Source organism: Macaca mulatta, chromosome 4, assembly GCF_049350105.2.
Source record: "Macaca mulatta isolate MMU2019108-1 chromosome 4, T2T-MMU8v2.0, whole genome shotgun sequence".
In the NCBI taxonomy this organism is placed as follows: domain Eukaryota; kingdom Metazoa; phylum Chordata; class Mammalia; order Primates; family Cercopithecidae; genus Macaca; species Macaca mulatta.
The window spans coordinates 144,119,919-144,136,367 of record NC_133409.1 but is presented as its reverse complement, the minus strand read 5'-3'; the positions used below and the strand labels follow the sequence as shown (position 1 = coordinate 144,136,367).

Sequence of the window (16,449 nt, the reverse complement as noted above, 5' to 3'; positions counted from 1 at the left end):
CCTTGGCAACAAACTACCAGAAGTTTCCCTTTTGTCCTTCATTTCTAACCATCAAGTTATACCTTCAGCTAATAAAATACTGTAACCGGAGTTATAGTCATCTCCTTTAGATAATTTTATTTGGAAGGTGTTTGGATATTTAGCTGGCTATCTTCATGACATTATGTTTTTATGTTTAAAGTGGGCACAGATTCAATGCAATCCCTATCCAAATACCAGTGACATTCTTCACAGAAATAGAAAAAAATCCTAACATTTATGTGGAACAACAAAAGACCCAGAATAGCCAAAGCTATCATAAGCAAAAAGAACAAAATAGGAGGAATCACATTACGTGACTTCAATTTATACTGCAGAGCTATACTAACCAAGACACCCTCAAACTGGCATAAAAAGATACGTAGACCAATGGAATGGAATAGAGAACCCAGAAACAAATCCACAGTGAACTCATTTTTGACAAAGTTGCCGAGAACGTACACTGGAGAAAAGAAACTCTCTCCAATAAATGGTGCTGGGAAAACTGGACATTCATGTGCAGAAGTATGAAACTAGACCCCTGTCTCTCTCCACATACAAAAATAAAATCAAAGGGGATTAAAGACTTAAATCTGAAACCTCAAACTATGAAACCTACTACAAGAAAACATTGGGAGAAACATCCAGCACATGTAGATAATATTCTCTCTGATAGACTTGAAAAAGGATGGTTAAAACATGCTGTGTGTATGTTTAAAATGTGATTATAATTAGTAGAGCAGCAAATAAAATAACTATTTGTGAGGCCATAGGGGAGCTGTAGAACTGTTGAGGTTAAAGCAGATGGGACTAAGAACAGTCCTGTTAAATATCAAGGCAGTTTTTCCAGAAACTGTCATCTTTCCACCCTATAAGAAGCATGTTAATTCAATTTTACTTTATATCCCTCCCTCCCTATTTTGGGTTACCTGTTTTCCTTTCAGTGTGATAAACAGTGACATGAACTAGAATAGCTTTGTATTGTTCATTGTTTTTTTTCCCCCCCAAAAAAGAGAACAGTTTTCCCCTTTACTTGACTCACTTTTTTTTTTTTTTTTGAGACAGAATCTCTCTCTGTCACCCAGGCTGGTGCAGTGGTGCGATCTTGGCACACTGCAATCTCCCTCTCCCGGGTTCAAGTTATTCTCCTTCCTCACCCCGCCCTGCCAAGTAGCTGGTTTTACAGACATCTGCCACCACACTTGTATTTTTAGTAGAGACAGAGTTTCACCGTGTTGGCCAGGCTGGTCTTGAACTCCTGACCTCAAGTGATCCACCTGCCTCGGCCTCCTGATGGCAGGATGACAGGCATGAGCCACCGCACCCAGCCCTGACTCACTTCTTTTGTATGGCCTGTTTATGATATTGTTTCTTCTTGCAAAGATGAGAAGAAAACCCCTTTCATCTGGAAGTTAAGAGAAGACTGATGTGCTGAACACTTTCACATCGGTGCTCAGAAGCCAGTTAAAGGGAAATGTTTCCTTGTTGTTAGGTTACCGAAAAGTTTATATGAGATTTTTAGAATTGATTCAGAAGCTAAAGAGTGTTGGTGTTAAATCAGAAGTGGCCTCGTAAATATTAGAAAGACCTACACTTGTGTGTTCTATCTGCTGGTAGAGTCAATATTCATTGAAACATTTCAGCCAGTACATTTAATCCTAGAGAGTTGTGTCAGTGGCTACGAACTGTATTGTTCAATATTACACACTATAGTTGGCTTTTCGAAGGAGGACTTCACATCTTCCTCTGCTCTGTGGAGTTTTGTTTTTGCTTTTGTTTTTGTGAGGGAATCTCAGTCTGTCGCCCAGGAGTGCAGTGGTGAAATCTCAGCTCACTGCAATCTCTGTCTCCTGGGTTCAAGCAGTTCTCCTGCCTCAGCCTCCTGAGTAGCTGGGACTACAGGTGCGTGCCACCACACCCGGCTAATTTTGTATTTTTAGTAATGATGGGGTTTCACCATGTTGGCCAGGCTGGTCTTGAACTCCTGACCTCAAGTGATCTGCCCACCTTGTCCTCCCAAAGTGCTGGGATTACAGGTGTGCTCTGTGGCATTTTAAAGGGAGGTAGCTTCGGGTGTGAGTTCAACTGTGTAATTCACTTTTCAAATCTTTCTTGTTGGTCCTTCAGGTATAGCTCTTCCCTCAGGTCTGCAGTATCAGCATTTGAGGCAGAAAATTAGAAATTTGACCTACTTATGTAATATGCAAGTTCCCATCAGGAGAGTATTAGGGAAGATATAAACCTTTCATTTTTTATTAGCGTTTAATGTAATCATTGAAGAAAGATCAAAACAGTAAATCTGTCATGGCAAGGAAAAATTATTTAAAGAAATGTTTTACCTTGTGCACTCATCATCTTGGGTCCTGAAGGAGTTCATTTGATTCCTGGGGCAGGGGACAAAAGGAATATCAAATATTTGGCAAGATTGCAAAAATTTCTCTAATCAAAAAGTGCCATCTGACCATGTTTTGCCACAGAAAGCAGTTCTCACCAAAATTTTATCATGGCATGTCATAGTGGCTGTTTGCTGACAGTGTGTGAGTTTTGGCCATTCAGTGGATGACTGGGAAAGGGAAATAATCTACTAAATGCTTTCCCTTAGGTTTTTTGTTTCCCTGGAAGAACTTTAATCAGTCTGCTTCAGTTGTTTATGTTGAAGAATAGAATGAAGGAGTGAGATAAAATATACTAATAATTAGATGATTTGATACTCAATATAGAGATAAATTAGGTGGGTTTAAAGGCACCTCACACAATGTATAAATTTCAGATAAGAAGAGGGAAATTTTACTGTTTTGTAATTGGAGCCCTAAATGAGAGTTAGGTCCCATTGCCACCTATGTTTATGTTACAGCACAACATATAATGTATCAGTTTGCTGTACTTAAAGTCAAAAACTTATTTCCAAGGCCTCGTTCGGGCTTTACTCAGGAGAAGCAGGGGCTCCTCTTCTGATAAAAGGCTGAATATAAGTGAATAAGTGGAATATCAAGCCAGGATGCAGTCTCGTCAAGAGGAATTTTTGCACTTGAAAAGTAAAAATGCACTCTAGTATAAAAAGGAAAGAGAAGCGTCATGTGGTTTGTTGCTCTTTTGGAGATGTGTGTGTGTAAGAAGTCCAGGCTTTGCTGTTGAGCTTTTCGTGATTCACATGCTTTGCACAAAGTCAGTTTGCATCAGTCCACAAATGCAGTTACAGCTGTGTTGTTTTTTTTTTTTTTTTTTTGGAATAGTTATTTATTTTATCATAGCTTGCATTCTTACCAAGGAGAAAGAGCCCTGAACTTTCGTTAATTAGCTGTTCTGTTGCTCCACTGGGGCAAAATGCCTGAGCCAATACTATTTAAAAAGCATATCGGGAATTTAATTCTCCTCTGCTCCTTTGAAACTTTAGGAATTTTTTTTTTTTTTTTTTGGTGGAGGTGGATAGGTCTGGGGGAGTGCCTTTCAGGTGCTGCTCCGTAGCATGTGTGTGCCCGTTAGAAGGCAGCATGTTAGAAGTGCAGCCTTCCCAAAGCAGTCTTACCAGAAGAAGTGGGATGGAACAGCCACAAAGCAGCATTATAAATCATCTGAGCCTTGCAATGATACTGCCCATTAAGGAGCCTTTTTTTTTTTTTTGCCCTACTCAGTTCCTGGCTCTACTAATAGAACAACACATCAAGCAAGGCTGTAAATAAAAGTTATTGCCTAATAGGTGGGTGCCGAAGTGGAACGGACGGAGCCGAGGCATGGAGGCCTTATTACTGCTCATCAGCAATTATAAACAGGATAAAGTGTCTGGGACTTGCGCTGATGCAGCGAGGGCTAATAGAGGCTGGGGATGACACTAGGTGATGATAGGATGATGTATGCTGATGGGTTTTACTGCCTCATCTTGCTGCTTGCTTCCAAGACAAGTTGTATTCTCCGTTTTCCTGCTTGCTCATCTATCTGAAGAGATGGTCCCATTGCCTTTCCCGCCAGCAGGTGGGCTGGCATTTATTCCTTATACTTGTGTCTGCTTCCAAGGCACCACCCTTGAGAAGGATCTTCAGAAATACTTCATAATCATGGCCGATTAAAGTTGTGATCTTATTGTATTGTCTGCCATCATAGTTACAGATCACACCCTCAGAAGGAGTTGCTTACGTGGATTATAGGACCAGCTAGACACTGTGGTTAGGCAGCCAATCCAGCACTTTACTAAAAGACTGCTGTGACAGAGTCCTGTAGTAGATTCTGTAGGAACATACAAAAGAAGTGATAAATGTGTATCTTGCCTCTGGGAGCTTACACCATAGAGAGAGAGAATAAGTACAGAAACAAGTACAACTAATTCCAGCTTTTGCGAGCAAGAGATGTAACTTGAAATATAGATTATGCCAATCATTAGGAGCAAATATAATACTACTGTTGTATTTTTCTTTTCACAAATTACCTTCCTTCTGGAATGACTTTAAAGTCATGGGGAATGATGAAGGGATACTAGAATGTGGAGGGAAAGTCTAGGAGTAGGACTGTGTTTTCTTGTGAATGGAAAACTTCAAATGTGACTTGGCAATGCTTTTGAGTAGCACATAAGCATCTAGTACTTGGAAAAACTGAGCTACAGTTCTGTTCAACTTTGAGTGCTCAACTTCACTAAATCACAGTAGTGAGACCTTTAAGATAGGAGAAATCTGTAACGGAGACACAGAAGAATACTTCTGGAAAGGGCTTTCCAGTTTGATCCAGGAGTTTAGCAACATTCTGATACTTCATTTGTTTGTCATTTGTGCCTTTAAGTAAATACATATCTTTATGTAGTACCCTCAAAACTAACCTATCAGGAGACTTCCTAATGTTAGAGATACTGTAGTTTTTCTCTGATGCCTTAAGGTATGCCTAGGTGTATCTGAGTTTTGAAGAAGCCTGATACATGATAATCTCAGTATTATAAGCTACATAAATTAAGAATTAATGTTATAGGAGGGTCATTCAGTCTATAAAATGCCTTGCCATTGGGTTAGTGTAAATAGGTTTTTCCTTTTGCATGTAAAGTAATACTTGCCAAAAAAATCAATTCCTACTTATTCAGAGAATGCTCTGTGGGTAGTGGCCAGTGGAATAGAGAAAGAGAGATAAATCTGATTAAGGTATGTTTGAAAAGAATAATTGACAGGATTTGATGGCTGATTAGAGGTGGCTGAAGACTGCAAAGTACAAATCTGGAGAACTGAGGGAAGAAAGATGTAACTGACAGGGAAGGAGTAGGAAGAAAACTTGATTGAAACTATTTTCAGTTTCTGATGAGTTAAACTTAAATTAGTGTAGTCCTATAGAAAATTATAAATATGAGCCTATTTTGGAAATTGCTAATTTAGAAGCAATGATTAAACCTGTGCAAATGAATAAAGAAGAAGAACCAGGGGGTAAGCACTGTGTTTCAGGGCAGGAAAGAGAAAGAGGAGCCAGTGAGTTAAGGAAGCTAAAGAAAGGAGAAAGGTTCCCACAGGATCATGAAAGATGCATGAGAAGAGGGGTCAGGAAATGTGAGGACTAAGGAAAGCTATGACTATGGCTAGAAGAAGATCATTGGAAAACCTGAAAGAAGTTTGTGTAATGTGTGGGAAATGAAAGCCTGAAATCATTAAAGAGGGCCTTGATAACAAGGAAATAAAGGCAGCAGACAGAAATCATTCATTATGGAGTTAATTGAACCATTAAAAACCAGCAAATAGTGGTGGTTGGGAGAGACAAGGTCAAGCATTTTTTGGTGTGGAGGTGGTTAAAATAGTGAAATATTTTGCCCCTACTAAAATACAAAGAAAAGGGATCCAGGAAGAGAAATAGAAAAGATTAGAGGAGAAATGGAAGAGGCATACAAGCAAGACTCAATAGCAGCAGAAATCCAGAAGCATTATTTCTCTCTAAGAGTATAAAGAAGGACATGCAGTTAGAGATTTTCTCATTAAATGAGTAGATGGTTAGCTGAGACAAGATTAACTAGGGAGTTCCTCCTAGAAAAGGTGGTCACCATGTTCTGAATAAAGAAAAAAAAAAAATACCATAAGCTGTAAGTAGCAGCAGAGAGCTGAGGGTATAAAGAAGGAACTGTCGTAGACTGAGGAGGGAAGACAGCATCTACAAGTAGTAGCTAACTCAAGCTGTCATTAAGTAGTTTAAATTTATAGTGGGCCAAAGTAACACTTTCCCTGGATACTACATTTAATCCAGAAGAAAAAAGCAAGGAGAACAAGTGGTGCTCTCTTTGTTTTTTAATAAGATTTCATTTTTATAAAAGTAACATATGGTAGCACACCATATCACAGAATAGCTTAGAAAAGAAAGTAATAACTTGGATATGATCCTACTCCACAAAGTTTCTCTCTTGGCAGTTTTAGTACCTTTGTTCTGTAGGTTACCTTGTAATTATGAGAGGAAAATAATGCTTAAAGTCCTACTTTTCGAGATGTCAACTGGCATGAAATAGGAAGATTTAGCTTATACAACATGTTCCTCATCCCAGTGTTCGGTGTTTTATTACTGATTTTCATTCTTTCTTGATCCATCAACTTTCAGCACTGTCTCTTAATGAGGATATTAATACATCTGATTGGAAATACTTATTCATCATATCCTCTGTTGGCTACACTTGTAATTTTTATATGTCATGGTTGTTAGTTACAGGATGAGTATGCCTTATCCAAACTGCTTGGGACCAGAAGCATTTCAGGTTTCAGATTTTTTAATATTTGCATTATACTTACTGGTTGATCATCCCAAATCTGAAAATCCCAATTCTGAAATTCTCCAATGAGCATTTCCTTTGAGCACCATGTTCCAGAGCTCAAAAAGTATCGGATTTTATAGCATTTTGGATTTCAGATTTGGGGATTAGGGATACTCAACCTGTATTTACAGTCAGGCTGTAACCAGCAGCAAATCCTCCATGTATGTTCATAGGTTGTTCCTAAAAAATTGAAAGCCCAATATATGACATTTACATTAGTATGACTCTGTAAACATTTCCTGTCAGGCCACCAACCTGATATATGCTAAGAATATATTTCTTTCTCTATGGGTCTGATGAAAACAGTTAATGGTGAACTATTTAGAAAGCAAGCTTTCATTTACTTTTCAGAGCTGGAATCTGTGAGCCATTGCAAAAGAATCTCTGAGCCATGGAAAAAGAATGTTCCTACAGCAAAGCCAAATTGATCCTTTGTTATATTCCATCAGTTGCTCAAAAATCATGCCACATCTTAGTTTGCTTTTTATTTGCATTATAGCTCTTTAATACAGGTCCCCCCACCCCTGGCATTTATAATTGCCTTTCTTTTTTTTTTCTACAATGTTTGGTTTTACGTCACCACTTACTTCCTAACTCTGTATTTAAACCTTTCACCTGAAACCTTTTTCCTAGAGCCTACCCATCTTTCCTCTCCAAGCTGGACTAGATTCTGTAAGCCCACGGTGCCATCCTAGAATTTCCTTTCATTGCTCATGCTTTTATTCCCTCATTTTTCCAAATGCACCCCCAAGTTAGTGCCTAAAAGAAGCAGTGTTAGAGTTCTTGCATATCTGAAAATTTTTTTCTGCTTCCATTATGGTGGAAAGTTTGAGTAACGACTTTTGGAAGAAAGTCATTGCTTCAGCCAGGCACGGTGGCTCATATCTGGAATTCCAGCACTTCGAGAGGCGGAGGTGGGTGGATTGCTTGAGCCCAGCAGTTGGAGACCAGCCTTGAGCAACATGGTGAGACCCTGTCTCCACAATCAATACAGAAAATTAGCGAGGCATAGTGGTGTGCATCTGTGGTCCCAGCTACTTGGGAAACTGAAGTATGAGGATCACCTGAGCCCAGGAGGTCGAGGCTACAGTGAGCCATGATTGCACCACTGCACTCCAGCCTGGGCAACAGAGCTGAGATGCTGTTTAAAAAAAAAAAAAGTAATTGCATCCTTGTCTTCTAGTATTCCATGTTACTACTAAGAAGTCAGATGCCACTGACTATCATTTTTATAAGTAATATACCTGGATTTTTTTCACTTTTAGAAATCATTAGCATTTTTTGTTGTTGTTGTTCCCCGTGCCCCATCCCCTACTCCCCCGCCCCAGATGAAGTCTTGCTCTGTCACCCAGACTGGAGTGCAGTGGTGTGATCTTGACTCACTGCAACCTCCGTCTCCCAAATTTAAGCGATTCTCCTGCCTCAGCCTCCCAAGTAACTGGGATTACAGGCACCCACCACCACATCTGGCTAACTTTTGTATTTTCGGTAGAGACGGGGTTTCACCATATTGGCCAGGCTGATCTCGAACTCCTGACCTTGTGATCCATGCACCTTGACCTCCCAAAGTGCTGGGATTACAGGTGTGAGCCACTGCGCCCAGTCAGGGTTGTGTTTTTATAAACTTAGTGCTAAAATTTGTAGTGAAGTGTGTAGTAGGCATCCCTTTTTTCCATTCAATTTTCCATTCAAGATGCTGAATACTTGCTAGGTCCCTTAGATCTGGAGACTGATGCCCTTCTTCAGTGCTGGAACTCTTTTATTTTCCCCTATCAACTTTGTTTTTTTTTTTTCTGGGATGCTTGTGATTTAGATGTTGGAAGTGCTATTTCGATGATCTTTCTCTAATTCTTTTCTCAGAGTTTTCATTTCCTGTTTTCTGGATGATTCTGTTGACTTTGTTTTGTAACCCTTTTATTTCAACAGTCATACTTTGAGCTCACTTTTGTTCTCTGAAGATTTTTTTTTTCATAGTGTCCTTTACCTATTTATGTATATAATAATTCCATAGTAATGTCTTCTAAGCATATTCATTAGCGGTTAGATTTGTCATTGTGCTCTTCTGTTTTCTGAATTACCAGTGATTACCTTGAGACCAGGTTTTCTGTTTATCTTGGTCTTCTTCATGCTCTGATTCTCCTCATTTACCTGGCAAAGCTTGGTTTTCTGTTGACTTTTAAGAAAGACGCCCTGGGTGAGTGGGGAAGATAGGACTGTTTTGGTTTGTGGGAGTCTCACTCTATTCACCCAGTCTGGAGTGCAGTGGTATGATCACCGCTCACTCCAGTCTTGACCTCCTGGGCTCAAACAGTCCTCCAACCTCAGACTCTTGAGTAGCTGGAACCACAGTCTTACAGCAGCACACCCAATTAATTTTTAATTTTTTTTTTTTTTTTAAGAGACGGAGTCTCGCTTGTTGTCCAGGTTAGTCTTGAACTTTTGTTCAAGTGATCCTTCCACCTCTGCCTCCCAAAGTGCTAGAATTACAGGTGTGAGCCACCACACCCAGCCTAGGACTGTTTTCTACTACGTCTCTTTGTTAAGTGAGAATTTTAACTGGGGGTTCTGTGTGGGAAGGAGTGAGTATAGGTGTTAACTGGCAGAATTACTGGTAAGGAGGTTGAGAACCTGCTGTTAGGCTTTCAAATTCAAGAGGAGAATTCAACTGTAAGAGACCATAGAAACAGCTTTGCCTAGACAGACGATTCAGTTGCTTTGAAGAAGAGCTGTCTAGATGTTTGCCAGGTGAACGTGGACTGGCTGCCAACACTGAGAGACAGGACTAGTAGAGTTCTTGTAAATACAGTTTTAGTGGATCCCCCTGCTTTCTGCCTTGCTGCTGCTTCTGCTTCTTCCTGTTCCTGCTACTTCTGAGCCCAGAGCCTAGTAAGGATTTTCCTTGCATATAGTGGCTTGCAGCCACCAGATTTCAGCCTCAACCTACTCTGGTTCTCTGTCAGTTTCTAGAAATGTGTTTAAAATCTCATATTCATTGATTATGTTAAACCTATAATTATTTTTATGAAAGTTCTTCATGTTAGTTTTGTGCTTTTATTTCAGTTGGGTCTGGGGAGGAATAAGGAAAACAGGAGTATTCAGTAATTTCTCTGACACTAATAAATGTTATCTGGGATAAAATCAGGGCCACGATTTCTGATTTAATCACTGGTGAAAGACAAAGGAAAGGGTAGCCTCAATGAAAATGAAGTGGTTCTTAGGAAATCTGGAGGGGTGAGAATATACCCAAGTTAAAGCCCCTGATCTTAAAGAGAAGGATGTGGAGGGTAGTGGTTGAGAATGTGGGCTCTAAAGGTGGATTATGTGGGTTTACATTCCAGGGTTCCCTTTTACCAGCCTCATAACTACAAGAGTTATTGGACCTCTCTATCTTGGTCCCCCCCCCCCGGTAATATAAAATGACTAATAGACCCAGCTGGGCACGGTGGCTCACACCTGTAATCCCAACACTTTGGGAGGTCGAGGCAGGCAGATACTTGCGGTCAGGGTTTCAAGACCAGCTGGCCAACATAGTAAAACCCCATCTCTACTAAAAATACAAAAATTAGTCCAGCATGGTGGTGTGTGTCTTAATTCTAGCTACTTGTGAGGCTGAGGAAGAAGAATCACTTGAACCCATGAGGCAGAGGTTGCAGTGAGCCAGGATCATGCCATTGCACTCCAGCCTGGGTGACAGAGTGAGACTCTGTCTCAAAAAAAAAAAAAAAAGACACAACCATAAAGTTATTATGAAGGAAGTGAGATAATTTATCTAAAGCACCTCACCTAGCATGATGCCTGGTAAATGCTCAGTAGATAATAGAGATGTAGACAGATGGTACCTGACAATCTTGAATGAAATGAGACTGAAGAGAAACTTGAGGCTCGAGTAGAGAGGAAAGTGAGAAAGAACTTAGAGATGGAATCCGAAGCTGGTAATAAGCACCTGAGGCCAGTCAGATTGGATAATGCAGATATGGAAAGGAAGTAGAAGTCAGTGGAGATAGGGAAGGAGGGAGAGCCATAGCAGCCCTTGTTTGAACAGGTGAGGGCTGTGAATGACAGGAAGCTCAGAAAGCCCCTCTGTCCTTCCTTAAGAAAACTGAGAATTAGAATTGGGAATATCAGACTTCCTTTTTTGTTGTTTTGCTTTTTTCTAGCCTGGCCCCACTCTGCTTTTGGAGATGGAGTCTTGCTCTGTTGCCCAGGCTGGATACAGCAGTACCATCACAGCTCACTGTAACTTTGACCTCGGGCTCGAGCAATTCTCCGACCTCAGCCTCCCAAGTAGCTTAGGACTATAAGCATGTAGTTGTCTCACTGCCACCCCCGCCTCTTGGGTTCAAGCAATTCTCCTGCCTTAGCCTCTGGAGTAGCTGAGACTACAGGTGCATGCCACCACGCCCGGCTAATTTTTGTATTTTTAGTAGAGACAGGGTTTCACCATGTTGGCCAGGCTGGTCTCGAACTCCTGACCTCAGGTGATCCACTGGCCTCAGCCTCCCAAAGTTGTGGGATTACAGGCATGGCCAGAAGTTTAACTTGTAAATAAATGTTCTAAGCAAATGAAAACAGTATTGCCCATTGCCCATCTTTTTTTTTTTTTTTTTTTTTTTTTTTTTGGAGACGCTGTCTCGCTGTGTTGCCCAGGCGCGATCTCGGCTCACTGCAACCTCTGCCTCCCAGGTTCAAGTGATTCTCCTGCCTCAACCTCCCGAGTAGCTGGGATTACAGGTGCGTACCACAATGCCCGGCTAATTTTTTTTTTTAATTTTTAGTAGAGACGGGGGTTTCACTGTGTTAGCCAGGATGGTCTCGATTTCCTGACCTCATGATCTGCCCGCCTTGGCCTCCCAAAGTGCTAGGATTACAGGCATGAGCCACCATGCCCAGGCCAGTATTGCCTATCTTAAACACAGTTAAAGTAAGTTCTCACTTAACATTGTTAATTGGTTCTTGGAAACTGTGACTTTAATACATACATAAATACATATATATGGTTTTTGGTTTTGGTTTTGGTTTTGATAGAGATGGGGTTGCTCGGGCTAGTTTCAAACTCCTGATCTAGGCCTTGGAAGTTAAATATTTCTGTATGTATTGGTGGAAAGTAATTCTTGCAGATTTCACAAGCTTGCCTTTTAAAAACATAAATACTTCTATTTCCTGAGGTCTCTAAGCTTTTATACTTATAACTGAGAACTCCTTTCTAGGGCACATCACAATTTAGGGGCCACAGAGAGTTAATAGTTTCTTGTGATTAAAATCTGGGTAAGAAAGACTGGCTGTTGCATCCAAACCAACAACATGAGAAGATGCTTTAGCCAATAAATTCACTGGTTTATGATTAAAAATCAGGCAGTTTAACCTTGGAGGCATTTTTGTCATGGAGGGCTTAATACTGTGATTAGTTATCTGAACAGCCAAGTGCCTCTGTGGGTTCAGTTAACCGGCCTCCCACTCTGTATGTATAATTATTTCTAGTGCATACACATACTCTGCCGTAAAAGCTTACTTGGCCTTATGCGCCCCGTCATTCTGAGTTCTCTGTTTCATTACCAGTATCCACACACAGAGTTTCAGAAAGCCATTACCAAATAGCAGAACCACAACTCAGAATTTTAAATAAACTACACCTCTCTTAGCTCAATAGGACAGGGGACTTAGTTACATGCTATGCATTTCCCACACCCATCCACCCTTTCAAAACTTACTAAAACTGTATACATATATAAGCAAGAAAATAGGGCATTTAACTCAGATTGTGTTAATTTTTCTGTTACTTTAGCAAGGGGTAAAGAAAAAGACTATAGCAGACAATCTTTAAAATTTTTACCTTGAATATGGGTCCCAAGGTATATATGTATTTATTTGAAAAATGTACTGGTTGCTGCTGCTTTTTTTCTAGAGGAACTCTCTTCAAAGATAATGTTATTACATTACAGCTTGAATTATGTGTCCAAATATGCAGATGGCTTTTAAAAGAAAGCTGTATGCAGGGAGAGAACTCATGTAGTACCATTTTGAATGAGAGGTGTTAGCTGTAGCAGAATTGTTTTCCAGCTTGGCATTAACTGATAGTTCCTGTAACTGACAAGATTCAGCTCCACTTTTTCCTTGGCATCCTGTTGATAAACCTGTTTCTTTTTTTCTTTTTTTTGAGACGGAGTCTCACTCTGTCGCCAGTCGCCAGGCTGGAGTGTAGTGGCATGACCTCGGCTCACTGCAACCTCCGCCTCCCAGGTTCAAGTGATGCTTCTGCCTCAACCTCCCAAATAGCTGGGACTACAAGCGCACCCTACCACGCCAAGCTAGTTTTTGTATTTTTAGTAGAGACGGAGTTTCACCATGTTGGCCAGGATGGTCTCAATCTCTTGACCTCGTGATCTGTCTGCCTCGGCCTCCCAAAGTTTTGGAATTACAGGCGTGAGCCACCACGCCCAGCCGATAAACCTATTTCTAGAAGATTAAAATCGTATCTTAAGGTCTTGGTCATCATCCTTCCTAGAATAGCCATTGCAGTAATTAATGCAATGAAAAATAAGTTCATATTGGTGTTGGAGGAAGTAAGGACCAAGAGATGACAAGTGAAAGTCTGTGAGTAATCACTGAAGTGTAACTACAGGTAAGTTTTTACTTCACTGCAAACCAGGAGAAGCATGAGTTCTGACCCTACTGTTGATTACCAACTACAGCCATGTTGTCATGTACTTTCCCATCAGACCTAAGCAGTGTCAGCATTTCTGGGAAAGAATTCAGTAGGCACTCTAGCCACTTATCTCTAAGGATAGCTGCTCTGGAATATAGTTAGGGATTTTTCTTCTTTTAACATAATTTCAGACTTTAGAAGTTATAAGAATATTTCCTAAAATTCTTAGGTACCCCCCCAACCCAGATTTTCCTAATGTTAACATTTTATCACATTGGCCTTATCCCTTTCCCTCTTTGTGTCTGTCTGTATACATGTATGTATACGTATTATATCCATATCCCTGACCATTTGAGTAAGTTGCAGACATGATACCCTTTTATACCAAAACTTCAGTGTGTAATTCTTAAAATCAGGGAATTATTTTACATAGCTACAGTATAATTGTCAGAATTGCAAACTTAACACTGATATATAGTTGATTTTTAATATGGTGGATCACAATGGTGGACATCTTGATAAATAATAATTCTTTTAGTGAAGATAGTTGAATTGAGGTTACATTGTTAGATAGTTGCTTCTCTCATGGTTCAAATACATACTAAAGACAATTTTCATAATAATGGTTTTTATGCCGAATTCCTTGCTTCTGATTTTTCAGCATCTCATCTGGGCACTCTTTGTCATAATATACCAGAAGAAATCTAACTTTTGGTTCATTTAGCATCATATCACATGAGGTGCTGAAGTTATTTATAAGCTTAAGGATTTGTCTTGAAAGCAGTGAGTCAAAAGACTAAATTTTACCAAGGTGGGCAGATCACATGAGGTCAGGAGTTCAAAACCAGCCTGGCCAACATGGTGAAACCCCATCTCTACTAAAAATAACAAAAATTACCCAGGCATGGTGGCAGGCACCTATAATCCTAGCTACTTGGGAGGCTGAGGCAGGAAAATTGCTTGAACCTGGGAGGCGGAGGTTGCACTGAGCCTAGATCGTGCCACTGCACTCCAGCCTGGCAACAGAGCAAGACTCCCTCTCAAAAAAAAAAAAAAAAAAAAAAAAAAAAAAACCACCTAAATTTTGGGTGAAAGAAACTAAATGATAGGTAGGGAGAGGAACTGAATTAAGCTGATGCTAAAAATAGTTTAAAAACAAATCAGCTATTTAATTTTAGCATCTACTCAGTTATGCATTCAGGCTGAGTTTTTTAAACAGCAAAATATAAACGTTCAAACATTTCCCCCTTACATTAAACCTGGAGCACATCCCACAGGATGACAGTCTCTCACTGCTAGATTGCCATCATTAGCAGCTTGTCCTGTTCCAGAAATCATCTTCCTCCTTTCTTCTTTCTTCTTCCTTCTCATCTTCTTCTTCCTCCTTCTTCTCCTCTTTCTCCTCCTCCTCCTCCTCCTCCTCCATCTTCTTCATTCTTCATCTTCATATTATTGTTGAGTGCCAGTAGAGTACTGAACATAGCTGATTCTGCCCCCACCCAGAAAGCTTGCATTATAAATCAGACAGGCAAAACATTTGGAAGATCAGAAACACCCACGAGTAGGGTACTTAGGCTTCATAAGGGTGGGATAATTTACATGGGAATATCTTGACTTTTTGTCTGTATGTATGTTTTTAATAAAAATTCAGAAAATTTACTTGAATTAGTGTCTCATTCATCTTTACCCATTTCCCCACCTCACCCCTACACTCAGTGTTTCTCCATAAAGGAAATCTATTTTCAGTCTTTTTTGCAAAGGACCCGAGGCCAGATTAGGTTAACCCCTGGGAAAGTCATCTATACTTAGAGACCAACGTGTTGGGGTACAACATTATTTGAAGACTTCTGGCCTGTCTCTTCCCTCCAGACCTGTCCAAATATAAGTCACCAGTAGGAGGAAGTGGCCACAGTTACAGGTACTGTCCAGCTGCCCAAAAGTTGTATAATTTTATAAGGCAGAATTTAAATACCTCTAGGCTTCATGTAACTACAGAGTAGGCAGGAGACTTACTCTGTATTTTTAGAAAGTTTAACTTTTTTGTTTATTTTTTTGAGGCAGAATCTTGCTCTGTCCCCTAGGCTGGAATGCAGTGGTATGATCTCGGCTCACTGCAACCTCCGTCTCCTGGGTTCAAGCAGTTCTCCTGCCTCAGCCTCCAGAGTAGCTGGGACTACAGGCATGTGCCATCATGTCCGGCTAATTTTTGTATTTTTAGTAGAAATTGGGTTTCACCATGTTGGCCTGTCTGGTCTCAAACTCCTGACCCCAGGCTATCCACCTGCTGCAGCTTCCCAAAGTGCTGGGATTACAGGCATGAGCCACTGCACCCGACTGGAAGTTTAACATCTAAATGAATGTTCTAAGAAAATGAAAACAGTATTGCCCATCTTAAACACAGTTACAGTAAGTCCTCACTTAATGTTGTTGATTGATTCTTGGAAACTGCGACTTTAAGGGAAATGACAGCAGGTCCTTAGGTAACATCATTTGGTTATGACGTTATGAGAAAAAATGTTGGCTTTATTATATGTTGTTTTCCTTAAAGTCACAGTTTCTAAGAGCCTGTCAGCAACATTGAGAACTAAACTGTATATGAAAATAAATCTGGAGATATATATACTTCATGGACTTCTCAAGTTTCTCTTTCGGCAGATGAAAAATCTTGGCTGATTTTGCTTTTCTGATAAATACTGGAAAAGATAGTAGAACTGAAGTTCTGTCTAGTCTTAACACTGTAAAAATCTTTGCATTCTCATGGTCATAGACTGACTTGTGGCCAAGGAGCAGATTAAAATTAAGGGACTTGGGCATGTGGACTTTGAGAAGTAGATTTTTCTGTTAGGTTTTTCAGGTTTGCCTTACCTTAGAGTACTACCTTATTCGGTACTCCACTGATGCTATAAATGTAGTATGTTTAAACGTCAATGCATTGTAACGTTGAATTCCAAAATGTCCAAGCATGCTATAAAAAGGAAAGGTTATCTATTGAGGATCTTTTGTCAGTTACAATGAGAACTGAAAAATTGATGAG

General features: G+C 40.1%; 1 protein-coding gene and 1 long non-coding RNA gene across 6 annotated transcripts in view; one reads left to right on the top strand and one right to left on the bottom strand.

Annotated features, from left to right (window-relative positions):
* The window catches only part of LOC144340387 (uncharacterized), a 39,807-nt gene extending 23,379 nt beyond the window's left edge, over nucleotides 1–16,428 (bottom strand). The window contains exon 1 of the long non-coding RNA XR_013416453.1: nucleotides 15,741–16,428. This is a non-coding gene — a long non-coding RNA (uncharacterized LOC144340387). The remainder of the gene's footprint in view (nucleotides 1–15,740) is intronic.
* The window catches only part of ZFAND3 (zinc finger AN1-type containing 3), a 335,788-nt gene that overhangs the window by 268,974 nt on the left and 50,365 nt on the right, over nucleotides 1–16,449 (top strand). Inside the window, exon 5 of one of the 5 annotated variants that reach the window (XM_015136277.3) lies at nucleotides 11,456–11,503. The exons of 3 other annotated variants lie outside the window; for them this stretch is intronic. In XM_015136277.3, coding sequence (XP_014991763.1) covers nucleotides 11,456–11,503 — 48 coding nt within the window. Of the gene's footprint in view, nucleotides 1–11,395; nucleotides 11,504–16,449 lie in introns of all 5 variants that reach the window. One more of the 5 variants, XM_078000054.1, reaches the window with a different exon arrangement.